Below are 27,751 nucleotides of genomic sequence, written 5' to 3' on the forward strand. Positions count from 1 at the left end.
CTAATTCGTCTGCCCAGAAGAGGGGCGTCTTTTTATTCTTCGTAGCCTTTTCTCAGGCCATCCTCTCTACCCCCTCCCCTGTCTCTTCAGCCGCAATTCCCAGCCCTGTGGCCTCCGCCCCTCCCTTCCGGCATCGCCCCACCCTTCCGGTGCTGCCCCCGGCCCGGACCCCCGCCTCAGTGGTGCCTCGCCCCTCAGGCCACGCCCTCAGCCCTCGGATAGCGGGAAGCTCCCCAGGAGCTGCCGCGCGGGAGGGGAGGGCGGCGGAGGGTGGGGGCGTGTCCTCCTCGGTCCTGGGCGTCGATTGGCCGGGCCGCGGGCAGTGGGCGGGACTGCTGGCTGGGTCTCGGGCTCCTGGGTCGCCTCCGGGCATTCCTCGCCGCTCCCGCTCTGGCCCTGGAGACAGCGACCTGAGAGTAGCGACTCCGGTTTGGGCGTCATGTCTGACAAGCGGCCATCAGCAGAAGCCCAAGCCCGGCGGCTTCCCGACTCCTTCACGGGTGAGCCCTGTGCCCCTGGCGAGGCCCTTGGGGTCACCCGCCGCCCCTTAACCTTCCCCTCGACAACGAGCGTTAGCCCAAAGGTCCCAAGAAGGTCTCGGATGTTTCTTAGCCTAGCAACCGCTGCTCAAAACCGCGGTTTCCCCACTTGTACGCTGAGAATGACGAGCCCTACTTCGCGGGCTGGGGGTCAGGTTTAGGGATGTTAGGGTGCTGAGTGCAAGCCCAGTGCCCGGCACACTATGGACACTGCAACAGAGGGCGCGTCTCCAGTGCCCACAGCCAGAGCAGGGGCTTGCGTTATCCAGCGGCTGCCAGATGCCAGGCCCTGTGCCAGCGCTTTCCGCTCATTATCTCGTGGCATGCACGCGGACGAGGACGTGCCTGAGTGACTGGCAGCCAGCGAGTGGTGGAGCCGGGCCCAGACCTGCACGCCACACCCGGAGCCTGCGTCTTCGCCCCACTCCCCCTTCCTTCCCGCCCCATCGGAGGCCAGCTCCGTTACCCAAACCTCGCCCACCCCCAGAGTGCGCCGCCGTCCTCCCGAACTAGAAAGAACTCCTACCCCCCCCCACTCCTGCCAATTTCCTAATAAGCAGCAAGACCGACCTGTGTAGTTTCGCCACATGTTCCCGACACATTTGCGGAAGAAAAGAAGGAAGTCTCTTTTTAGCATCCTTCCTGTGTCTCTTTCCAGCTTCACTTTCTGCCCCATTCTGCCCCCTCCACTTCACTTCCTTTGTTCTAGAAATCTCGCCCTCCGGACTTTTGTCCCTCACAAGGAACTGTAAGTTCCCCACTCTACCAGGGCCTTCCCAGTCTTGAAGGCAGAAATTGTGTGAGTGACTCAGTTTGTTGCCCTGTGACTAGTACCCTTGAGAGGGCTATCACCTAGAACCTTTATTGGCTATCCTTGCGGGAGAGGAGGGATTCATAAAGAGAGGCAGTAAACCACTTGGGAGTACTGGTTGCCTCCCCAGGGCTCTTAGTGATCCAAAGGAATTATTTCTAAGGACGGAATTTCAGACAGAATGACATCGTGAAAGAAGTTTAGGGGACTGGGTGGGGTTTTCCATCACCCCACAAAGAACACTACACTGGACTCATTTATTCTGATTTTTTGTAATGCCAGCCTTGTCCACCGATCCCATATGTCCCCATTTCCTTTCCCCAGCAATCTTTGTCTTTAGTTCCTCCCCAGGAACATCAAAAGAATTACAGAAATCTTAATTCCTCTTTTCTGTACCTTGGACAGTTATTTTGCCAAATCAGGAGTGTGACAGAGAGGATGTACTTGAAGACACTCAGAGAAGTTAAATTACTTTTAAAGTCACACAGTTCATAAGTAATGGAGTCATATTTGAAGTCTGGGTTTGACTGATTCTAGAACCTGCCCGTATAAAAATTGTGCAGTACGCCTCTTTGTAGTCAGTTGTCTCTTCCTAGAAAGGAAGGTAGGCAGGATCCTTTCATCTGTACCCTGATGTCCTGGTGGGAAACTGAAGCACTGTGAGGACAGTGTTAGAAGGTTGGTGAAACTGCAGTGGGAAATCTGTAGAAGTTCTTTGGGAATAAACATGATCTTTGTACTTAATGTTAATTGTCTTTCATGGTCACAGAACAGCTTTCACTCCTAAATTCGTTTTGTTGGTTCTACACTACTTTTTAGACAGAAGTCTTTAAAAAATCTATTGAAAACTGTGCACCCTTTCCTCTGAAAATCATATATACAAACAAAATTTTACTTGGTCGCTGTTACCTTTTATTTTTTAAAAAATTATTTATTTATTTATTTTTGGCTGCGTTGGGTCTTCATTGCTGCGCGCGGGCTTTCTCTAGTTGCGGTGAGGGGGGCTACTCTTCATTGCAGTGCACGGGCTTCTCATTGCAGTGGCTTCTCTTGTTGCAGAGCACGGGCTCGTGGCATGCGGGCTCAGTAGTTGTGGCTCGCGGGCTCTAGAGCTCAGACTCAGTAGTTGTGGCTCACTGGCTTAGCTGCTCCGTGGCATGTGGGATCTTCCTGGACCAGGACTCGAACCCATGTCCCCTGCACTGGCAGGTGAATTCTTAACCACTGTGCCACCAGGGAAGTCCCGCTGTCACCTTTTTAAAAGTGTATGCCTTAGAGACCTGACACTGGTAGGAAAGCCACTACTAGAATTTATTAAATAGAATTTATCGAGTGCTTGCCATATGCCAAATACAGCCTAAATGCTTTGAAAGCATTATCGAATGCAATCCTCTAGCAGCTCCACAAGGAGAGTGTCATTATCTACCACTTTACAGCAAGAAAACGGAGGCTCAGAGTGGAAGAATCACGCACACCTGTGAACGAGGTTCAAACTTGGGCTGATTTTCCAAATCATTTTACCTATCCTAGAGCTGCTTCCAAATTGCACACCCAAAATGAGGAACTTGTCAAACATCAGGACTTCACTGAGGGTGAGAGACAGTAAATAAAGCCCAAAGGAACGTGGCTTCAATCAAGACCTCCTGGCTAGACAGCTCCAGAGGGCTGCTTCTGAGAGAAGCAGTGGAATATAAAAGCCCAAACTGACCCTTTGTGATTTTGCTGATAACTAGTCTTAGGAACATAAATATGACCAAACCTAGGGCAAGACTAGTTTTTCTTAAAGCCAGTGCATTCGCTTTCTAATGAAATAATGCAGGTGGATTGCAAAGAAATGTATGGTTATAATTAAGAGCCATGTCAACAGAAAAAAGCCCTTCGGAAGAACACCTGAAAATAAGCAGAATCAAGGGACTGATTTATTTCCATTGTTACAGCCGACCAGATTGGGGAGAACTTTGTAACTTATTTAATAATTAATCTAAGTTAAACCATCAGTGGTCATAGATTAACTCAAATGACAACCAAGTCTACAAAAGTTGGCATTTATATAATTTTTTATAATTAAATAGGTTATTGGTTCCACCTGATGGTGTAACTTGTACACTGTAAAAGACAATCACTGATCACCTGGTCAGCTTTGAAGAAAAAAATTTTTAATGTTGATAAAGTGATAAAGATTGGATTGATTCAAAGTCTGTTTTTCAAGACGATGTGGAAAAACATTTTCCTGAAAATTACTATAACCAGAAAAAATTAGCACCTCTCCTCTGTGTCTGTCTGGCATCTTGTGCCTACCTCTGTCATAATGTTTATTGCACAGTATTATAAATATCAATTATAATCACCTTTGTTAGACCAGGAGAGCTTCTGAAAGCAGAGATTGTGTCCTTCATCACTGTAATAAGTTCAGGGTCAAGTGCATAGCAGCTTTGCTAAAATATTTGTTGAAAGAAAAAGGAAGCAGGGAGATAAAGACACCCGTAGAGTAAATCAAGTTGTTAAATGTTTGGCTTACATTGATGGAGATGTTTTTCTGTTTACAGTTTATTTTTATTAAGTTTGTTACAACCCAAACTATTGATTTTAGGGTGTGGACATGTTCCTCATACAGATAGCCTGTCTGGGTTTATATTATCAGTAAAGGGATTATAATTGTTACGATAATATATTGTACTTAAGGAATATCCTCTTACTTATGAAAGTGTGGAAAGAGCAGTTAGAAGTCACAGTAGAAAGAAGGAAGTGCGTGTCAGTTGCCTGTTGACACACAAATCGTTCCTCCATTCTTTTTGAACCTTTGTCTATACTCTAAGCCTTTATACTCTAGATTAGCCTTGAAGATCCGAGCAACAATGTGTCTGTCCTAGAATACCAGGCAATGAAAATTAGATACCAGCCTTACCTAGCTGTGGATATGCACTGATGGTAGGATGGTATAGGATAGTGAAATGAGAGTGGAATCTCCGATTTGAAGATCTGAATTGAGACCTCAGTAGCATCACTTACTACCTACGTCACTTTGGGAAGTCTCAGTCTCCAGAGTCAATTCCTTGTCTTCATGTTGGGCTTAATCTTACTGTGGTATCTAGCTCCCAAGGTTTTAAGTATCAAATGAGAAAATTTATATGAATGTACTTTTGAAACTTTAAAGTGTAAATTATTAAGATATTATTTAATGGGGAAAACAAAGAATAAAACTGTTAACAATGACTATTCGGGAAGCCTAGTAATTATACAGGAAATTAAAATTTATGGACAAAAAGTTGTATAAAAGATGGTCCAGGAAACTTTAGGACTCCAGCTTACCTCCGCAGATGTGGTCTGTGTCTCCCGCAGAGACAGAGTTCCCCATGCAGGTTGTTAGTCGATATTTTCTCTGTGGTGTGCAGGTCCCAGAAGGCAATTCACTCAATACAAAGTTTATTCCTATAAACTGTATCAGTCATGACCTTAAGGTTCTGATAATAATAATGGCTACTATTTATTGAATGCTTCCTAAGTGTCAAGCATTTTACATATTTTCTCCTATAAGATAATGACTGTTCTCGTCCCTCATTTTACTAATGAGAAAATTTAGTGGTACAATGGAAGTCTGACACCAAAACTCCAAGCTCTTAGCCACTGTTTAGCTACTCAGCCTCAGTTGAAGAATTGGAAACCTCATGATCTAGTGTCCTTATGCTTCTGTTTTCCATTATTTAATGAAAATGATGTTGCCCTCCAAAGACTTTTATGAGAAAAGCTTAATTATAGTTACTTTTAAGATATCCAAGTAAAAGAGCTGGAAAAAAAAAACAACTGAAGAATATCCAAGTAAAATAGCTGGGAAAAAAAAAAAAAAAACTGAAGAAGTAGGGGGGTTTTGTTCTGCTTAGTATATTTCAGGCCTAGTCTAAATTTAATTAACTTAATAACATTATGAAATTGTCTTTCTCTCCAGTTTTTCTGAACATAACTATTTTTATCTTTCCAGACATGGGTCATATTCAGCCCATCCTTCTACCTTCCTGAATTCTCTCACCTCACAGGTGAAAAGGGCTGATTTTAAAAATAGAAAAGGAAAGAAAACATTTGGGGAAAGCATTATGACCACTGCTTTGGGACAGAGTATGATTCTGAACTGTATTCTTTTTTTTGTAACATTGGTTTATAAGTTTCATGAATACAACATTGTATTTCTGTTTCTGTCTACCTACCATACAGCATGCTCACCACCAAAAAATTGATGAACTGTATTCTGGGATCCTGTATGCAGACATGTAATTTCCATTTATCTTCTGTAATACTCAGCCTTTTCTTCCCCTCCCCAGAAAACAGCAGAATCTGGGAATTCCCTGGTGGTCCAGTGGTTGGGACTCTGTGCTTTCACTGCCGAGGGCCCAGGTTCGATCCCTGGTCGGGGAACTAGTATCCCACAAGCCGCACGGCACGGCCAAAACCAAAACAAAACAAACAAACAAAAACCAGCAGAATCACTCAATTCATTCAACAGCTGTTTACTTAACAAATGTTGTTCAAGCACCTGCTATGCACTGGGTGTCTTCCAGGGTAGCTCACTTACTCTTCACACTGACCCTTGAGGGGTTACTCTTATTAGCCCTCTTCTTAGATGGTTAGAGTGAAGCACAGAGAGCTAAGACACTTGCCAAAGATCACACAGCTAATAAGTGGCAGAGCCAACTCTGAAGCCTTATGCTATACTACTTTAACAAGACCAAAATCTCATGAAGAAGACACTGAATGAGATAATTACAAGTATGATAAGTACTGTTTAGAGAGGGTGAAGTGCTATAGGTTAGGAGAGGGGGCCCTATTAAAGACTCAGGGGTTCAAATTTAAAATTATTGATGATAGTCTCACCTGTTTTTTCCTCCTGTTTTATGGCTAGAAATACTTGAATGAAGGAAAGCTACAGAAAATCCCCAAGATGCTTGGGAAGTAAAATATTTCTATTTAATTTCCTGATTCTTTTTTTAAAAAAATTTATTTATTTATTTATTTATTTATTTTTGGCGGCGTTGGGTCTTCGTTGCTGCACGTTGGCTTTCTCTAGTTGTGGCGAGCGGGGGCCACTCTTTGTTGCCGTGCACAGGCTTCTCATTGCGATGGCTTCTCTTGTTGCGGAGCACAGGCTCTAGGCACGTGGGCTTCAGTAGTCGTGGCACGCCGGCTCAGTAGTTGTGGCTCGCGGGCTTAGTTGCTCCGCAGCATGTGGAATCTTCCCAGACCAGGGCTCGAATCTGTGTCCCCTGCATTGGCAGGTGGATTCTTAACCACTGCGCCACCAGGGAAGCCCTCCTGATTCTTCATGAGCTAAGCACAGCATTCCCTTTATTTCAACTTTTATTGAAAATCTTTCTTAAAAGGACTAGTCCATTTCCTCTCCTTACTATCTCATGGTAAACACATTTTGAGTTTTGTAATTCAAGTCACATAATGCTTCATCAGTACTAGTTCTTTTAGTCTAGTATCTTCAGGTTTATAATAGGGAGGAAAAGTTATGGTCTTCAGTCATGGTTCTTAACTTGATACCATCTGGCCTGTAGCCACTCCAGTCCAGAGCATAATTTCTTCCCTAGAGGTTTAAGGATAGGGCATTCGAAGAACTATAAACCATGTCTAATTAAAATAGTCTTTTGAAAGATGGGTTATAGTTTGTGCTTGTTTGCTTTCAAAGCCTCTGCCCAATGAACTGCAAGTTGCAGTCTCCAAGTAAGCAGCATCATCTTTTCAACACCTGTTTATTGACACCCTACTATGTGCTAAACTCTGCTTTTCTCCCCTCTACCTGTTTGAATCTTTCTCTCTATAGGATGCTGCCTTCACTTTTGTTGTCTCTCTTAACTCCTTTTCTCCATTTCTATTATTTGCCTTGTCTTCTATCGTTTCCTTCCCTTCTCTTTCTCCTAAAATCCCAGTCATTTGAAAAACTCAGTTATAGTAAACTTTGGTTCAAATAAAATATTTTATCTGCCCTTTTGCCTGTTTCCGCCTTGAATTCTTATTTATCAGGTCTCTTAAAGACCTTGTTTCAAAACAATTAAAGGGAAGAGAAACTAGGAATCTGGGAACTGTACCCTTACTTGAAATTCCAGAGGAAAGATCAGATGTCTTCTTTAACTCACAATGTCCTGCTCCTCAAATAGATGACTAGATGACATAGAACTGGAATGAGTCGTATGGCCTGTGGACCAAATCTGCCCAACTGCTTGCTTTGTATGCCGCACAAGCTAAGAATAGTTTTTATTATATTTATACATTTTTTTTAAAAGAGGAAGATTTGAAACTTATATGGAAGTCAGATTTTAGTGTTCATAAGTTACGTTTTCCTGGAACACAGCTGTGTTCATTCATATATGCATAGTCTGTGACTGCTTTTGCAGAGTATTCCGTGGTTGAGACCGACTTTGTGGCCTGTAAAGCCTTAAGTGTTTATTCTGTGGCCCTTTACAGGAAAAGTTTACCACACCTTGACATGGAATCTCCAATGAGGAGTAGTTGTGGCCAAAGAGAACACTTGTATGCTGAATATATATGCTTTTAAGAAAAGCTCAAAAAATGCCACAACCTTTCGTTTCGACCTACTATTGCCCCTTAAAACTTGCTGTTAGAACCAGATAACGTGTTTTTGAGACTAAATTCCTAGCCATGCTATCTTTCCCCACCCAAACAACACCGTTTTTGGCAGTTTCCAACATGAAGCATTTCACCTGTATACTGGGAAAGAAGAAGGAAAAGATTGTGCTTTAAATGTTGGTATTTCAATAATTCTTTGGCTTACCTTTTCTTTCTGTGTGTAGTAATGTGTATGACTCAGTCAGATTTTCACATACTGCGTGAAGGTATGTTTCTGGCCTTTGCTTGAAGAAGAAATCCCATATCTTTTGAACTTTAGAACAGAGTCCCAATGGTAAATGGAATTTATTATTGCACATGATTTCTAGTAGTGCCAAATCCAATCAACCTTAAAGGAAATCGGCTGACATGGGATCACTAACAACGTGCAGTACTCTGAAATTATGCCTGTTATAATCTTGAAAGGAATATTTTACTGCTTGACTGGAAGCCAACCCAACAAAAATTACTGTATAACTTGGTTTGGTTTTTTTGTTTTTTCCATTTGTTTCATGGTTTGGTTTTGTTTTCTTTTGTCTCTCTTCCCAGAAATTCTTTTGCTTTAGTACTTTGGGACTCTGGAAGGAATATTTTACACCTACTTTACAGATTTTTGTAAACATGAGAAATAATGTATATTAGGAGTTAGCTTGTGGCTGACATGTGATAGGCATTTAATAAATGGTTATTATTAGTGTTAATAAAATGTACCTCCAGAATAAGAGAAATTTAAGAATTGTGTAATTTCATCTTTTCAGCAAAATTAGATTACACAATAAGGATGTATGGAAACTTTGCTAAAAGTATATTCAAAGCAGCAGTTTCTAATTGAGAAAACTGGACACAACCTAAATGTTCATCATATGGAATGATAGAATATTATTCAACCTTTAATAATAAAGAGTATTTCCTGACATGAAAAGATGTCCACAATATAGGGGGGAAAACAGATTTAAAATTATGTACACCATTATTTCATTTTTGAAAAACAAGGACACATATATTGTGTGTCCAATAGCAAGGCAGAAAGTAATCACCATCCAGAGATATAAAAGTATTGATCATTTTTCTTCCTCTATTCTAAACTATAATTTTAAATGTTATAGTGACAGTGTTTTGCTTTAAAATAAGAAAAAAAGTAATATTTTTAAAAAGTTACATTAGTTTCCTGGAGGTAAGCCCAATTTGAATGCTCAATTAAAAAATGTTAATGTATGGGCTTATATCCATTTTCCATACCGTGCTTTGGTTAAAATTTTATTCTGCCAGTTTTCAGGAAAGAGTTTGGTAGTAAACAAACAAACAAAAATACTTTAAAGCATGGCAAAGTAGTATTTACAACCAAGTATCATGGGATCCCTAATCTTTTTTTTTTTTTTTTTTTTTTTTTGCGGTACGTGGGTCTCTCACTGTTGTGGCCTCTCCCATTGCGGAGCACAGGCTCCAGACGCGCAGGCTCAGCGGCCACGGCTCACGGGCCGAGCTGCTCCGCGGCACGTGGGATCCTCCCGGACCGGGGCACGAACCCGTGTCCCCTTTCTCGGCAGGCAGACTCTCAACCACTGTGCCACCAGGGAAGCCTGGTATCCCTAATCTTTAAGATTGTTCCTACCCAGCAAATATCAACAAGTATATCAACCAAAATGTCTCAGAAATACCTATTGTTCATTATTTGTCTTTTACCTCCTAAAGGGAGGAGGGAGGATTCAGACCTCAGGGTAATGAGTGGGAATCTTGAAGGAAATGAATTTCATAACATTTGGGGGAGTAACTGAGTTTCTTTTCCCCTTTGGGCTGTAGTGACCGTAAATGACTAAGGGTTTGTTTACAGCCCGGTGGAGTTTAAGCCTCACCTCTCTGAGGAATGTGATTTATGCACCTTTTTAAGCTATAACCAGGTGGGGAAGAGTTTCAAGGGTTGAGAATGGGATAGTTTCATTTTAAAGGCACTAGAATATTATGAAATAGCGCCATTTCTCCAGTGTGTATGTTCGGATTATTTCTAGCTGATCAGTTGAAAAGTGAAAGACAAAGCCCAGTTTTCAGAAAAATCCACTTAATTTCTTCTTCCTCTTGATTTGCAGTCAAATCCCGTATACTCATCTGGGGTTTTCAAGAACATAATGGAAATTGAGCACAAAAAACCTGGGCTGTACTTTCCGGTTTGTCCTTATGTAGATAATAATTCAATAATTTAATAATTTGATTCATTAATCAGCTTCCTGAAGGTCTTTGAATGTCCAGGCCTAGGCTGGCAGGAGGGAGGCACAAAGTGAGGGAAAAATTAAGTAGTTTCAGAGGCTTTTATCAAGAAGGGTAAAAGCCACCTATTTCCCCATTTTTCATAATGGAAATTGAACACTTGAGTGAAATAGGAGAATGACAGAAAACTGTCATCTGTGTTTACTGAGGCCTGCCTCAATCCTGCAAGGCCAGCCTGATTATTTCAAGTAAAGACACAAAGGTTCAGAGACGTAAAGATCGCACAACTAAGAGGTCACAGAAAGTTGAAACTTAAACATCCCTATCCTCAGGAAATTCATCTAATAAGAGATATAAATGCACAAGAAATTACATATCTAGTTGGAAAGCTGGCCAAGTAGTTTATATCCACTCTCTGCAAGATACTGTGCTAGTCATTGAGAATATAAAAATAAAAAAGAAACATCCCTGCCCTCAGGGAGTTTATCATCTATTCTGTTCAGGACACAGAGCTTTGCCTGGAATATGGGAGACGTGGGGCAGTATTTTAGAAAGCAACAAATGCTGTCAGATAAGTATTTGTGGCCCATCTCTTCCTTGTTTGGAATTCTTTTCATTTTGGAAACCTAGACCTGAGCCTGGCAATGAGCCTTGAGACTGTCTCTTGCTATAAATAGGCACAGCTGGAATTAAGGGGGCTTCCTCTGTAAGAATATCAGATTTCATTCTTGGAACTCCTACCATGCTTTCCCAGCTTGGATTCTGTCTTGAGGAAGTGCTCCAAACACAACAACTTCTTTAATAAGGATTTTTTTTTTTTTTTTTTTAATTCAGAGGCAAAGGGTCAAAGAGTGAATTGATTTAGAACATGGCCTTTGGAGTGAGATGACCTATGTTTGAATCCCAAGTCCTCCATTTTGTGCCCTTGGGAAAGATGTTGCTTCAGTTACCTCATTTGTACAGTGGAATTAAAAACACCTAACTTCCCAGGGCTTTGTAGGGAGTAAATGAGATACGTGTCTAAAGTAATTTATTACAGTGCATGAAGTATAACAAACTGTCTAAAAAGGCTGCTGTGATTGATATCCGTTATGGCAGCACCTGGTAGGGCTTTTCCACCTGTGGAGAAGTGGCCTTGCCTCGAATATTCTCTCACTGAACATGTCCGTACCCCTCAAAATGATAACTTAGAGAAGCCTGCAGCATTAACTTAGTTCACTTTTACTTAACTACGCATTAGGATGTTAACCTGACACTATGACACAGGATCAGAAAACTACGGAGTCGTGTATAACCAGAGTACTCGTGTGTGTTTCTGGTTTTTCATCTTATGTTTTAGAGCACTTGACCTGTGTCCACGTGTGTCTTTTCTCCATGCTCCCGGCTGTGTCACTCTGCTTCTTCTTGGCCTCCTATTTATTCAAAGCCCCATCTCGCTGCTGTCTTTGCCCCTCCTTCTGATCTGAGTAGTAACCCACGCCTGGCCTACCTCTTCCCCTCTGACCCCCTCCCTCCCTCCCATTATTAAAACAGCTCCTGGAAAGACAGCAGAGCCTTCTGTGGTTGATAAGAAAAGCGATCCATCCCTCAGCCTGTTCAGCCCCTCTGTCCCCCACAGAAAGGAAAAACAAACTAAAAACGAGGACGGCATTGGACACAGAGAGTGGGAAACACAGCTTAGGAAGGGAAGGGAGTTTCCCAGGATGACAGAGAAAGGCAATCAGAGGGATGGTTGCTGCACCAGGAACATGAACAGGTCCAGACACGGCTCCAAGACTCTTCTTTGGAAGGTGAAATGGGTAGAATACCTGAGCCTGCTGAAAGGAGGTGTAGACAATTGATGAAAGGTTTGGGGTTGAATCAATAAGTACATTGAAAACTCAGCAAAGGGGAAAAAAAACAGACATTGACTCCAGAAGAAAAAAAAAGTTGTACAGGAAAAGAAAATGAATTATGCTTCACTGTGTGGCTTAGCTCTGAATGGCATTTGCATATTCATGAAATATAAAATTTGATATTGATCTCACCAAAATGATGATGCAATTCAAAGGATGGGTATATTTATGTGTGTGGGAGGGGTAGAAAGTCAACAGATAAAGCTCAAAACTGAAAAGACAACAAATAACCAAACCAGTGTATTATTTAGAAACAGGGAGTTAAATACCACAGTACTCAGCAGAAAGAGCGGTTGCCTTGAATTGAAGAAATTGGAAGAGGTGAGCAGGGGACCCGCCCTCTTGTACTTGTGGAACTAAGTGACTTTTTTAACTTTATGCAAGTCTAACTGATAAAAAATTAAAACTAAAACAGAAAAAGCACAAATGCATAGTGACAGGCTAAAAAAGAAAGCGAAAGAACAATATCTATAGGGGAGAAACATAGTTGACAAATTTTATTTATTTACTTCAAAAAATGTGCATGCACATAGAAAGGGTTTGGAAGAATATTTATCATCTCTGAATTGAATGATTTTTCCCTTCTTATACTTTTCTAAATTTTTTTGCAGTGGCGTATGTATTATCTTTGTGATCAGACAAAAGCTATTTCAGGGAATTCCCTGGCGGTTCAGTGGTTAGGACTACGTGCTTTCGCTGCCAAGGGTGCGGGTTCAATCCCTGGTTGGGGCACTAAGATCCCACAAACCTCATGGCGCAGCCAAAAAAAAACTATTTCATGTTACAGAAAAGGGAAGCTATTAGAAATGTGAGAGGGAAACTATGTACAAAGATGTTCATTGTAGCATTGTTCATAATAGTAAGAAATCAGAACCAATATGGATGATACATTGTGCATATACCCAGTGAGATATTTTACAGCTGTCCTTTTTAAAAAGAGGACCTAAATGAGCTTAAATGCGTGTATCATATGATTTTCACCTTTAATTGTGCTGTACCCTCGGCTTAAATTCACTTTGCCCTCCTTCCCCTTTTCATTGGTATTTTCCTTAACCATTACATCTTGCAAGAAGCCCCTCTGACAACCATCACCATTGCCTACCCACCCCACCCCACCCTACTTCCACCTCCATCCCGACGGTGTCGGTGTGGTGTGGGTTACCCCTATTCTGTGTTTTCAAAATATGCTGAACGGGCACTATATCTGCACTTAGTATTATAATGATCTGTTTGTCTATCTTGCCCGCTAAACTTTAACCTTCTTGATAGTTGGGATTGGGTTTTACTTCTATCACTTCACTGCATAATAAAAATTAGGGAAAGTAGCACCTGCACTTCAAGGTTTTTATGAGGATTCGATGGGAAAATATATGTAAACAGCTGGTGTTCAGTGAATAGCAAGGATGCAGATGATGGGGAACCATGCTAAGGACAGTGATAAGAGCTGTATGTTTTTGGTTTTCACAGATAGACCCAGTGCAGGCCTGGGACCTTGTGGATGGATTTTGGTGGCTGTATCATTCTTGTTCACAGTTTTAACTTTCCCGTTGTCAGTATGGATGTGCATAAAGGTAAAGAATATTTCATTAACATCTGGAAAGGGGTCAACTCCTAAATACATAAACCCACTGTGTGTGTGTGTGTGTGTGTGTGTGTGTGTGTGTGTGTGTGTGTGTGTGTGTAAGAGAGACCATACTGGCCTATAATTCTTAACTCTAGTCACCAATTATAATGGAATCTTAAGACTTCTTTTCAGCCACTTCCCAGTCAGTCCCTCCTAACGATTAAAGTAGGGATCACCATCTAAAATTTTCTGGAGTCAGGGATGTGGGATGGTCCTGTGAGAACAAGTCCTCCAGAGTCAGGACGCTGAGGTGTGACTGCTGGTGCCATTATTTCCCGTGTGACCTTTGCCATGTAAAATGTGAGGAAATAGCAACACCTGCCTTATAGGGCTGTTGTGAGGATTAAATGAATTACGTACTTATCACAGCACCTGGCACGTGTTAGTAATACATTAATAATGTTAATAATGTCTATAAAGTTATTAATAACTGTGATAAATGACTATCATTTTCATATTCCTAAAAAGAGAAAATATGCTCTAAGAATTTTCAGATTATGTTACTATCATAATTTAAGGAATCAGGAGACAAACTATGAGGACTTCAGAGCTTTTTTTTTCTGTATTGACAATGCACGAGTAACTGAATAATAATGTTAACAGCTGAGGAGTGAGGGTGTAGATTTGCTTCTGTATACTCTTCTGTACTTTCCAGATTTTATACAATGAGTATCTATTGCTTTTATAATCCATAATAAAAGTAAATAACTTTTGGTTATTTTGGCAGGGCTAATTAAACATTAACCATGTTACCTATAGCTAGTATCTGGATTATAGAGAAGAAAAGAAAATAGAGGCATCTCACGTGTTGAGAGCAGAAATATATATTTTAAAAGCTATGCATATAAATACTTGTACTCTTCATGTTAAATTATTATTTGTGCTTTTAATCTAGATCATAAAAGAATATGAAAGAGCCATCATCTTTAGACTGGGTCGCATCTTACAAGGAGGCGCCAAAGGACCTGGTCAGTACTAGGATTCTGAACTGTTTGCCTGGAGAACAAGATTCGTCCTTTTACTGATGTGATTTCCCTTATGAGGGTCTCTGTTGGCTCCGAAGAGAAGGGAGTTCTCATAGCAGAAGATGTGCAACAATAGCAGTGCAGCCTACCAGAAATTACCCTTTCCTTCCTGCCTCTCCCCTCCCTTTCCTACTTGAGTTGATAAGTTTATCTTAGGCCAAGAATAGCCACAGCTATCGAAATTTGAGCGTGAGAGTCCCTACTGAAATAAATGCTTTCAGTCATTATTTTTGGCAAACTTCGATTAAGCTCCCACTGAGTTCCAGGCTCTGGGAGTTCAAGGGAGATGAAAACACAGCCCCTGCCCTCAAGGATCTTACTGCCTGGAGGTGGGACACCAACAAGGAAACAGGTAGTTACAATCCCACGTGATAAGTATTATGGTCAAACAGTCACAGATGGCTGTGGAAACCCAGAGAAGAGTGATGACCCCAACTAGTAGATGCTTTCTGGAGGTGACATCTTGGCAGGAAAGGGTGTGAGGCAGGGGAGAGGTGTCCCCAGCACAGAATATGTGCAGAGCAATGCAGAGGAGAGCATTGTAGGCTCAGGGAACTGCAGGCGGCCCAGCCCAGCCAGAGTGCAGGACGGGAGGAGAGGGGAGTGGCTGAAGAGGTTAGCGGGGTCAAGGTCGTGCAGGACCTTATACGGCTTGTTCAGGGGTTTGTGTTGGTTCATAGGAGAGAAACTAGAAGGAGTCGAAAGATGACTTGGGAAGTGATTGCATTGGTCTAAGGGAAAGCAAATGGGCGACAGTAACAGTGCAGTGAGGAGGTGCAATCCACAGGTCTTGTGGGGACAGTTAGATGTGGGAAGAAAGCAATGGAGTCAAGGATGACATTCCTGGCTTCTGGCTCATTCACTGAGATGAACTGCTTTCTTTCGGTTTATCAGGTTGATTCTGTTAGAACTGAACGGTGCGGTCAGCTGGTCAGGCGCTGGTGTCTCTCTCTAATCTCGTGTATATCTCTGTTGCAGGTTTGTTTTTTATTCTGCCATGCACTGACAGCTTCATCAAAGTGGACATGAGAACTATTTCATTTGATATTCCTCCTCAGGAGGTAAGGTTGTCTTTGGCTGTGAACGAATAACTGAGCTATCACCGGGGAAGGGGCCTGGCGTTGAGAGGCAGCAGGGGACAGTAGTCAGAGCACAGCTTTAGAGGCTGTCTGCCCTCACCATTTTCTGGCTGTGTGACCTTGAGCAAGTTCTTTAACTTCTCTGTGCCTCCGTTTCCTCATCTATAAAATAGAGGTTATAATAACAGGACCTACTTTATATGGTTCTTGTGAGGACTAAGTGAGATACTCTATGTAAAGTGCTTAGAGCAGAGGCTAATAGGTAGTAAGTGCTATGAAAGTGCTTGTTGTTACTATTATTACAAAACACACTGTCATGTTAATGTAAGTATAATATTACTGTTACCACCGTTGTCATCATTTTTACTACCACACTTCTCCTCTCCGGGTTTCTGATAGAATATTCTTCTTACGGTTCTTGACCGTATTCTAAATAAATTGGTTAAAAGCCAAAGAATTAGGAACTGCCCGTTTGGTACTTTAGATAAGCATATAACGTTTTATATTAGTAATTATTTCAGGCTTTTTCAAATTGCTCCACAAATCACCGTTGAAACGCACAGCAGAACCCAGAAAGTAGATGGTTGCAGTAAGACAGAGGAATTCCTCCAAACTACAGTGGTGGAGCCAGGACTCAATGCCAGCCCTTCAGATTCCCTGTGCAGTGCTTTCCCCACAACTCCATGCTAAGTGCATCCTACAGCAGCTCCGTCCTGGCCCTTGATGCAGTGATGGCCATGCTGGCACTCGTGTCTAAGGAGTTGTAATAACCGTCGCAGATAGAAAGCCTAAAAACATGATGACGGGAGGGACAGAAGAAAACTGCCAGTGTTTCCTGGCCACAGGCCAGGTACTCAGCAGAGTGGTGGAGCCTTGTCACAAAACCCAGAAACCAGCTCAGGCACTCCCCTGCTGGCACTGAGTCAAGCAGTTGAGGAGGTCAGACTTTGTAATCCACACATACAAGGTGAAACCAGAAATCACTTTCACCCACAAGAACAAGACTGAGAGCATTGCTGTATTCTCTGCATGGAAGATTGACCCTTAGGAGCCCCATTCAGGGTAGCGGGGAATTCTCCTGGCACTTTCCTCTATAAACATGGCAGGCGTCTGGCAGGGTCACTGTGAGCTTCTGCCTTCCAGCTGCTTTCTAAACACAGGATTGGAACTTGGCAAGCAGTCCTTTTTCGTATCCCTTGTGAACTTACTGCGAAGGGAGATAAACACTCTGCCTACAATAATCAGTAGATAGAGAGAATGCAACTTTACAAAGCTCCAGCTGTGGCAAAGTCACAGTGGCAAGAACTCATTTAGAAATGATACATATTTTCCCATCACATCATAGGAAAAGATTAATTTTCACACAAGATGGTAATATACTGCGTATCTATTTACAAATCCCCCACTTCTCTTCCAGGTTAGAAGTATTTTCAGGTTACTAAAAAAAAAAAAAGATTACTGCTTTGATGCCTTGCAGAACTAAACTGCTATGTATTATCATTGTTTTTATTACTTTCCCCGTACATAGCTCTTTACACTCTCAAAAGGGCTTCGTTTCCAAACATCTTCTTTGATCTTCAGAGAAATTTGCATAGACTTGGGCCGTATTCTTAGGCCCATCTCGCAAATGAGGACTCGCCAAGCCAGTTCTAAAGGCCTTGCTGGAGGTCACCGAGGGAGGTGCCGGCAGAGCTGAAACTACAGTTGGGGTCTCCTGACTCTCTCACTCCCACTCTTCATCCCTCACTGTATTCCTGGGACCACGTTTCAGTCCCGTTCATCTCTTGTTTACTGACTACCTGCTGTGTGTCAAGCACTCTGCTAGTGCTAGAGGTACAAAGACAAACTGCCCTCAGGAAATTCATAGTCTAACAGAGAAGTGATGATGTAGATAAATCATGTCACTGCAGTGGAGAGGCAAAGGAAAGAGTGTTTAACTCTGCCGAGTGAATCAGGGAAGTTCCGTAGAGAAGAGGACACTTGAGCTGTGTCTTAAATGATCAGTAAGGACGCTCCATCCTGAAGCCGTAGGGGGAGAGAGAAGGGAGGACGTGCAAGCAGAGGGCCACCTGCAGAAAGGCCTGGGGCATGGAACATGGTGCATGTGGGGACCTGCATGTCATCTAGCATAGAGTGTGTGCAGGAGTGGGGAGGAATGAAGCCAGAGGGCAGATGTCAAAGGGCTTTACACCAAACCAAGGACTTTGCCCTTGAATGTGATAGGAAGCACTGGTGCATTGTGTCCTGTTGAGCATTTTTATGTAGCGTGCTGTAAATATACTTCCACCTTGACCTCACCCTACGAAAACAGTTCCGTTCACTTTTTGTTCTAGTAACACTCTGCTCCTTACAGTTCATCAAACCTTGGCTCCCCGGTACCTCTGTTCCTTTCACACATTATTCTCTCTGCCCTGAATACTCTTTCACTCTATCCTCAGAAAATGTTTATTTCCTTTTTCAAGACTTACTTCATGTATCACCTCTGCCACCTAAAACTGTCCATCCTTTGTCCCTTAGAGCTTCCCTTGATTCCTCAACCTCTTTGAAAGTGGGAACCAAGTTTTTTCATACCTTTATCCCTGGAACATAGCACAGTGCCTGCTGCTAACTGCTACTAAGTCTCGGTATTTGTTAAGTGATCGAATGAAGGAATGGAATTAATAAATAAATGGATGTACTTTGTTAAAATTTTATAGACATAGTTAACATTCTGATGCTTTGCTCTCTTAGTCCCTTTGGGCTGCTGTAACAAACCACCATAGACTAGGTGGCTTATAAACAACAGAAGTGTATTGCTCATGGTTCTGGAGGCTGAGAAGTCCGAGATCAAGGCACCAGCAGATTCTGTGTCTGATGAAAGCCTGCTTCCACTGTCTTTTCATTGTGTCCTCACATGGTAGAAGGGGGAGGGATCTCTCTGGGGCCTCTTTTCTAAGGGCACTAATCCCATTCACGAGGGGTTCACCCTCATGACCTAATCACCTCCCAAAGGCCCACCTCCACACACCAACACATTAGGGATTGGGTTTCAACATGGATTTTGGGGGAACACAAACATTTAGTCAATAGCACGTACTAAAGACAATCAGCTAGTGTTTTAAGGTGTTCTGTCGCATAACATTCCTTACAGTTTTATTACAGAAAAGTGGTGGTTGACAGTTGTAAAATTGCTTCCTTTGTGTTGTAGATCCTCACTAAGGATTCAGTGACAATTAGTGTGGACGGCGTGGTCTACTACCGCGTTCAGAACGCTACCCTGGCTGTGGCGAACATCACCAACGCTGACTCAGCAACCCGTCTTTTGGCACAAACGACTCTGAGGAACGTCCTGGGCACCAAGAACCTTTCCCAGATCCTCTCCGACAGGGAAGAAATTGCACACAACATGCAGGTGAGGAGTGCACCAGTGCCGCAACTCACCAGAAGTTGGAAAATAAAGCAAAGGGTCAATGGGTGTTTGAGAACTTTTCATCAAGTCAAGTTGGGGAATCACCGGCCTTTTTCTCTTTGTGGAAAAGTTTTCCCAAACTCGATGGAAGGGGATTTTTTTTCACGTAATTAGCTCATGGGTTAATAACACTCGGATGTGTGCATTGTTTTTTAATTCCCTCCAGTGTGTATTTTTCTTTCCCAGAATTAGTGTTAACCGTTTTCTTTGGCATAATAGTTCAGAGGCCGTTCTGCAAGATAGTGCAGGTGTAGTTAGAGGCATATTCTGTGCGAGTCCCGTGCCTGCCTTTGCAACTCTTAACATTTTCCAGTCTTGCTTACGTAACAGATGATGAATCAAACCTGACTTGTTCAAAAAAGACCAAGTACTATAAATCTGAACTGTTACTATTTGTATAGACTTCACTGTGTGTGAAATCTCTGGTCTTGATGCCCACGACAACCATATGAAATAGAATAGAATGATGTCGTTCCTACCGTTGTAAAGGGAGGGTACTGAAGCACAAAGAAATAACGTGGCTCACAGAGTCACGTTGGCTCAGGGGTCTGCTGGCCACCTGTGTTTATAAGTGAAGTTTTATTGGAACACAGCCACACCCATTGATTCATGTACTACCCATGGCTGCTTTTGACCTGCAAGGGTAGGGTTAGTTGCAACAGAGACAGAAAATAAACAATCACTATCTGACCCTTTTAGAAAGCTTGCCAGCCCACGTTAGCTTATTAGTCACAGAATCAGGATCCACTCCCCAGTAACCCAGCCTCGCACTTCAGCCTCCCTGCCTGCACGGATAACTAACTGATCTCTCTGCAACCCTCCACCAGTGCCTTACCCGCTCCAAATCCCAATGAACAGAGCTACCTTAGGCCACTGGGCGGGGGCTGAACATTTCTAGCTTGCCTCCTCCCTTCCTAACAGACTACTCTGGATGATGCCACTGATGACTGGGGAATAAAGGTGGAACGCGTGGAAATTAAGGATGTGAAGCTCCCTGTGCAGCTCCAGAGAGCCATGGCGGCCGAAGCAGAGGCGTCCCGGGAGGCCCGAGCCAAGGTAACCTTTTTTATTCATAGCCCGTCTGTTCTTCCTGTTGAGTTTTCTTTTTTAATTACACAAAGTAAAACGTGTTTGTTGTAAAACATTGCAACGATCCTGAAGTAGTGAAGATGAAGGCTCTCGCCGTCACTTTAAATTGTATTTCCCCCAGAGGCCAGCACTCTTACCAGCTCAGCGTACATACTTGAAGATTTCCATTTGGGGTTTATTTGACTAGGTTGTTAGTCTGCTGGCTTGTTTAGTTTACAAAAGTGGGATCATACAATACATAACTGTTCTTCAGCTTGCTTTTTTCACTTAACAGTATCTCCTGGGAATAGCAGTACCCAGAGAGCTACCTCGTTCTAACTGCACGTCTCATACATTATTCTCCCAGTCTCCTGTTAAGGACACATTAACAGTTCTGACTTCAGAGCAGATGGGCAATCTCATCAGTTTGCTTACCATTCATTCCTTCCTTATTTTTGTCTTCTGTTTCATTCTCTGTCTTTTCCCAGGTTCTTCTTTCTTCTTACCGTTTCCTCTTCCTTTCTCTCCTCTTCTCTTTTTTTCACTTCCCTTTCTTTGATGTCTGCTTCCCCCCCACTCTTTTTTTAAAAAAATAAATTTATTTATTTTATTTATTTATTTTTGGCTGTGTTGGGTCTTCGTTGCTGCGCGCGGGCTTTCTCTAGTTGCGGCGAGCGGGGGCTACTCTCCGTTGCGGTGCGTGGGCTTCTCATTGCGGTGGCTTCTCTTGTTGCAGAGCATGGGCTCTAGGCACACCGGCTTCAGTAGTTTTGGCACGTGGGCTCAGTAGTCGTGGCACGTGGGCTCTAGAGCGCAGGCTCAGCAGTAGTGGCGCACGGGCTTAGTTGCTCTGCGGCATGTGGGATCTTCCCGGATCTTCCCAGACCGGAGCTCAAACCCGTGTCCCCTGCATTGGCAGGCGGATTCTTAACCACTGTGCTACCAGGGAAGCCCGCCATCTCACTCTTCAGATGGAAATATCAAAGCCCAGAAAAGTTATGTGTTTCCCTGAAAAGCACACAGTTGACTAGTGACCATGGAGATTAGAATTCCTGCTGCTCCCCACTGCCTGCTCGGGGACTTTCCGGGACGGACCGAGTCTCTTCTACCAGCATTCTCACCAATTAGGAAAGAGCTCCTGACTTCCCTTTCTAACAATAAGAAGAGATAAAGGAAGCCGGTTAGAATTCTGAATGCCTGGGCTCTCACTTGGGTGAGGCTGTCCTTAAGGTTGCGGGTTAACACGCAGAATCACAATGAGTCTCACCCTTCCATGAGGTACGGTAACCCCGCCACAGCCCTAAGGCCCTGCGCTCACGCCCTCAGGGAAATAGGGGTCACCGTTTCTCAACAAATACATTGCAGAGGAAAAGGGTGGAAGAGTCTATAGATTAAGAGACTTCAGAGAAAAATTCCTCAAGTTAATTGGCCATCAGGGAAATGCAGGTCACAAGCAGATGCCACACCAACCATCCACCGGCATGGCTTAAAAAAAGAAAAAAGAAAGCGAAAGATCCAGGTGTGGGTGAGGGAGGAGGTTTTGTTGGTGAGAGTATAGATCGGTGCAACCACTGTGGAAAACTGTCTTTCTGTATGTGTCCGCGAGGAACGCACGTTTGTCCACCAAAGGGCACGTGCTGGAGTGTTCGCTCCAGTCCTCCAGCAGCACTTTGTAATTAGCCCCGACTGGCAGCCACCCACATATCCATTGCTGGCTGGCTGGGTAAATAAACATGGTTGATTCATGCGAAGGTGTACCGCACAGCAAAGAGAACGAACAGGTAAGCGCTCGCAAGCGCAACCGTGAGAAGAAAGGTCACAAAAGAGGACAGGTTCTCCCGAACGTGTTATGAGACGTTGGGGGGACCTCTTTTTAAAGTTTTCAGACCAGCTCTTAACGACCGGAAGTGGAATGTCTTCTGTGCTTGCAAATTCTCCCTTACTTCCTTTTTCACGGTTCTCAGAAAAGTGCCTGGCACGTGCTTTCGGGCTCCTATCCCTGGGGCTGCTCATCTAATAACTGAGAGGGTGGGGTGCAAGAACGCGGGTCCCCTTTCTTGGCGCTTCCCTCGGAGCAGCCCCCCTGGGCCACAGGAGGAGACAGCAGGACCGCCCACGTACCTGAAAATGCCAGCTTTCGACACGACGGTCTGTAAATGTGAAGTGCCGATTGACAGGGGAGTACTGCGCTTTTTGCAGAAGGCGCGCACACCCACGGGTGGCTTGCGTTGCTTCCTAACGTCCTACCCGCAGTGCCCGCTTGGCCTGTATCAGACACAGCCTGCGGTATTGTGCTCACCTCCTGGGCAGCCCACTCAGAGCAGCTTTTCTGTTAACAAGATGTGAGACAGCCGGGTGGGTCTGGCTTCCCAGCCCAGAGATGGTGTATTTATTGGTAGTGGGAGATGAGCTGTCTTTCAGTTGGTCCGTGTCCAGACAGAAAAATGGACCTAACTGGACATCTGAGATGACATGGAAAGAAAATCAGAGCCTGCCATTCTCATGGCAGAGTCGGCTTGGGCGTTCTCTCCGGTGTTTGCCTGGGGGGACAGTTCCCGGATTCCCTTTCGGTATGGCTGGCACTGGCCCCTTCTCACACATCTAGTAGAGCATAATGGTTTGCCTTGACAAATTAAGGTTTTTATCCTCTAATCTGGGTTCCATCTCCCAGTAAGTATCCCCTGTCCACCAAATGCACCGCAATCCAGGAACCTGGACTCAGCCTCTGTCCCCCACTGGTCCCGTCCCAGTCCGTCCCACACTGTTGAGTCTCCCTCCTGAGCAGCGCCCCAGTCCGTTTCCTCCTCCATCCCCATTGCCGGTGACTGGCACCAAATCTCTCTGAGAGCTGTCCCTCTCGGTCTTGTCTCTTACTGATGCTCAGACATCTGTTGGAGTGTTTGCTCAAACTCGATCTGATGAGGGTTCCCATCGCCTCCGGGATGAAGAGGAACACCCACCCGAGCTTGTGCTGCCCTTGCTACCCCCCCATCTCCCCCCCACCTTCCCACCTTGTCCCATTCGTCTCCCACCTTCCCCTCCGCCCCGCAGTGCTCATTCCCTCACAGGATCCTGGAATACACCAGCTTTTTTACACCTCAGTACCTTTTCATGAGTTCTGCCTGAAATATTCTCTCTCATCTTAATCCAAACAGCAAGGCTTTCATCCTGTAATGTTCAGCTGCTTCTGTAACCTCAGCACTTCACCTTCTGCAAAAATTGCTTTCCTCTTAGGGCCGGCGTTTGTCCATGTCTCTTGTCAGCATTTGTCACACTGGAATGAAATGACCTGCTTCCAGTCTGTCTCCCCTACTTGGCCAGGAGCTGAGGGAGGCGGGGGAGGTCCCCCTCTATCCCTAGCCCCTCACAGAGCTTGACACCTGGGAGGCCCCCAACGTTTACTGTATACGTGAATGAAATTGTACTGGTCATAAGACCATTGCTTTCAATTCTGATACTCACAGCAGTGTTAAGCACCATTAATATTTTGAGATCCCTGAGAGAACAACCTAACTACCCTTTTAGTCTTGAGGATTACGGTATCTTTACACCTGTTCTCCTAGGATTACGAATTAGAAGTAACTGCCTTGATTTGGCTTCTGAATCTTTTAGGAATTAGGGCATAAGTGGATCCAAAAATTAGGTCTTGACTTGTCGCTTGCCCTTCCTACATAATTAGCCTCCGTTTATACACTCAACATATAATAGACCTTCTCTGTCTTCCTCACAATGGTCCCGTGAGGTAGGTGCTGTCCCATTTCAAGAATAAGAAACTGAGGCTCAGAGTGTTAAATACAGTAAGTCCCCTACGTACGAACCTGCAAGTTATGTACCTTCAAGTTGCGAACTTTCATGTTGCAAACGTGCATTCGCGTGCCCCGTCACATAAGTTAGTTCACGTGTCTGGGTTACATTGTCGTGTGCGTGCATCCTCTACAAGTGGTTGTGCTTTTGTGTACTTGACAGTACTGTATAGAGTACAGTAGTACAGTATCTTTATTTCAAGCCCAGGATGTCTGTAAGCAAGTGTAGAAGCAGTGGTATATAGCCAATTGTGTTAGTGGGGTACCTAGGCTAAGTTTGTTGGACTTGCGAACAAATTGGACTTACGAACGTGCTCTCAGAGCAGAACTCATTCGTTTGTGGGGGACTTACTGTAACCTTTCTGAGGACATTCAGCTAGGAAGAGTTAGGTTTGCAATTTGAGCTTAAGACCATCCAAACTGCAACGCCCCTGCCCTCCCCACCACCACTCCAGTGATCTTCAAACTTTTTGCTCATGTAACCCCTCAAAGAATTTAGAAAAACTCTACGGCCCATCTCACATTTTAAATAGACATGTAACATTTTTCATTTTGAATGTATATACTTGTCAAGCATATAAGTCCTGGCATGTTTTAAATATTGACATTTTAAAATGAAACCGTTAACATCATTCTTTTAAATGTATCCAGTGAAATTTTGATAACGTAACGATTTCATCCTCTGTTTTATAGAATGATGAAAGAATACGTTCTTTTAGCAATTAGAAATTTTTCATTTTTTCTTTTTCTCCTTAAACTTATATTTCCATTCCACCTCCCCCACAGAGTCTTTTCCTAATATAATGTATTTTGTCATGAATTATTTTCTCACCCTTCTGGAACACATTTAGTATATAAGTTAAAATATTTTTAAAATTTCTCTTGAGTACAAGCAAGGGTCTCAATGAGACAAATGAGGAATGAATTCATGTCTTTGTAGATGGCTGTTACTTATTGCTAGAATAAGACAAGATTCAGCATCAATTCTACTTTTCATTTTTACAGGTATAAGGAGTAAGAAACCTTATTTATATAAATAAGTAGATGAAATTGGAAGGTTTTTTTTTTAAGTAACTTTATACAATTCTTAGCACTCCCTCTGAATTTATGTGCTAAAAAATCCTACAGTGATCTTTCATCAAAAAATATTTTAAATTATCCATCCACTTGCAGTACAATGAGGTCCTCTTCCCTTTCTTTGAAATCAAAGAATTGGAAATCCATCTGACTTGCAAAAGGCTTTGTATGCAGTCATTGGGGTCATTCAGTTTCTCAGCCCCTACACAGTATTCTGAATTGTCCCCTTGTTTGGTGCCCTAGAAATGGGAGAAAGGCAATAAATAGTAAAAGGATGTCTTGACCTCAGGCACATATTCAGGCAAATCAGTTACAGGAAAAAGAACATACAGGAACTGAGTCTGGAAACTGATTTCCTTAGAACTATTCTGGCTGACTCCCAGGAAGGCTTTGTTTACCACCTGAGCTAGACGTACCCTGGTTTGAACTGCTCAGCACCCGCCGTGTTCTCTGGTTTGACTTCTTGCCACCGTTCTGTAGGTCATTGCAGCTGAGGGAGAAATGAATGCATCCAGGGCTCTGAAAGAAGCCTCCATGGTCATCACCGAATCTCCTGCTGCCCTTCAGCTCCGCTACCTTCAGACACTGACCACCATCGCTGCTGAGAAAAACTCGACAATCGTCTTCCCCCTGCCCATAGATATGCTGCAAGGCATCATGGGGGCAAAACAGTGAGCCATGCAGGCCGATGCCGAGATGAGCTCTTCCCTCCTAAGGATGAAGTGGGGACCAAACCAGCCTTTAACCCATAAGGAGGGAATAGGGCGGGAACCTTGACTTTCCTCCCTCCCTTCCTCTTTCCGTATGTTGAGTGTGATGTTCTTAGAACGTGTAGTGCTCCTAGCCACAGATGAAGGTTGTTAGCTTGTAAATACTATGTGAGAGTGATGATTTATGTAAGGTAATCTCTCACTCTAAAATACTTAAAAGTTCGTATTTTTAGATTGTTATGCGATAGGTTAAATCCATCTTCTTTCGAATCTCATTGAGTCATTCTGTGCCCTCTGTCAGCAGCCAGGCCAAAAGTAGGAAGGCAGACTATCATCCCAACCTGACACCCTGGCTGGACAAATGTTTTGTAGAGAACAGTGACCTCGGGCTACAACCAGCTTCTCTGGGCCACATGTGCCTTACTTCCGGGGAATCTCAGCTAAGGCAATTTTCCTAACATCAGTTTACCTTCTAAACTCAAATTGCCCTCCCCCCCCGCCCCCCCCCCGCCCCGATGCTGCAAAGGAATCCTGACTTGAGAGTTGACATGTCCTTGCCAGGACCTGTTAGCGCTGGAGAAAAAGGTGAGAAGATCAAGGGAAGTGATTACCCTGACTCTTGAAAGACCTCTAAATCCATTGCTATACAGGTCCTTTTAAAATAACGTGGGTGGTGTTTTTTTTTTTTTTAACTTCTTTGAGCCCCTTTATGAGTAAATGATTCCTCTGTGGTCTGTCTTTCAAACCAGCTAAATACTTGTCACAAAAGTGCTTTTTTTCCTCACTTTTGCCTATTTTCATATATCAGGTTCTAAATAGTTTTTTAAAAATAAAATTTTCTCTAAGTTCTATAAACCATTGTTTATATACCCATTTGAATAGCTTAAGGGACTAATACTTAAAAAAAATATATCTTCAGCAAACCATTATATTTTACTGTCTGCATGCTATCAACTCGTGTACACTGTGAGCTATCTTGGTTACCATTCATTAAGTAGTAGAAGGAATTCATAGTCTCAGGCTCACAATATCCAAGGAGCTTGGGAGGATGCTCTCAAACTTACCATATCTATATAGATATAGATCCTTATTTCCCTGGTGATTTTTTTTTTTCTGTCGTATATGGTGATGCTGAAGGAGGAAGTGGTCAGCCCTTCTGAACCACCACTGCTGTAATACTAAGAAGCATCTTCCGTTTCACAAATGCCTGTGAAGCCAAGTAACCTGGCATTCTTCTGGTGGTCTGGAAAGCCACCTGGTGACATTTGTACCACTTCCTCTTTGAAGCTCTCAGTTCACCTAGAAAAGTCTTAAGAATAGCAGCTTCCTTACCCAAAGCTGCCCTTCATGTATGTCCTTAGCTGGGTCACTCTGTCAAATCCCAGCCTACGAGAGTCTCCTCCCCGACAGCCCGTTTCTAAGGTTATTTTACAAAACCTCGAACCACCGTGGATCCGCCTGGTTGGGTTCATTAGATATACAATATACAGAGCATTTTGGCTTGGAACTCAAGCTGCATTTACATTTTGAATTTTTAAATAATGATTTTGTCTCTTTTGTGAGGTAGCTCACCCTTGACCACTGAGGACCAGGAGATAACCACACATCCTGGCTGAAAATCTCTCGTCAGACGTAGAGGTTCAGTGCTTTCTGTTCCTTCAGTCTATCTCCAGATACCAAACAACCTTCGCTCTTCTGCCTTGTGGATTCATAGTCCAAAAGGTTGGAATTAAATTGCCTGGGAGGGAGGAGGCGTAGAAGGAGCTCTAGGATGACAGTGTTAGCGTGAGAGTTTTTTCCACGTGGCCTCCCTTTCCAATGCTGTACATAATAAAGTGTGCACTTTTACTAA

The 27,751-nt window shown here is 43.3% G+C and overlaps 1 protein-coding gene across 2 annotated transcripts; it reads left to right on the plus strand.

The window, feature by feature from the left end:
• The first annotated feature begins 166 nt into the window (after positions 1-166).
• On the plus strand, positions 167-27,751 carry STOM (stomatin). Of its 2 annotated transcripts, XR_010841869.1 has the most exons (8): positions 335-500; positions 13,533-13,636; positions 14,585-14,657; positions 15,693-15,775; positions 18,981-19,184; positions 20,163-20,297; positions 25,670-26,449; positions 26,550-27,751. XR_010841869.1 is itself a non-coding variant. In XM_059073157.2 (7 exons), the coding sequence occupies exons 1-7, from the start codon at positions 440-442 to the stop codon at positions 25,862-25,864; spliced, it is 855 nt and encodes a 284-aa protein (XP_058929140.1). In that variant the 5' UTR covers positions 167-439; the 3' UTR covers positions 25,865-27,751. The 2 variants fall into 2 exon arrangements, 1 of the variants encoding a protein (XP_058929140.1); XM_059073157.2 differs by having other exon boundaries at positions 167-500; positions 25,670-27,751.

This window comes from Kogia breviceps, chromosome 8 (genome assembly GCF_026419965.1).
Source record: "Kogia breviceps isolate mKogBre1 chromosome 8, mKogBre1 haplotype 1, whole genome shotgun sequence".
In the NCBI taxonomy this organism is placed as follows: Eukaryota; Metazoa; Chordata; class Mammalia; order Artiodactyla; family Physeteridae; genus Kogia; species Kogia breviceps.

What these genes read in the sequence shown, in the direction of transcription:
- STOM (XM_059073157.2), top strand. Translation starts at nt 440, where the DNA reads ATGTCTGACAAGCGGCCATCAGCAGAAGCCCAAGCCCGGCGGCTTCCC. An exon ending in AGGAGGCGCCAAAGGACCTG is followed by an intron (nt 14,658 to 15,692) that starts GTCAGTACTAGG and finishes TCTCTGTTGCAG; the next exon opens with GTTTGTTTTTTATTCTGCCA. An exon ending in AAATTGCACACAACATGCAG is followed by an intron (nt 19,185 to 20,162) that starts GTGAGGAGTGCA and finishes CCTTCCTAACAG; the next exon opens with ACTACTCTGGATGATGCCAC.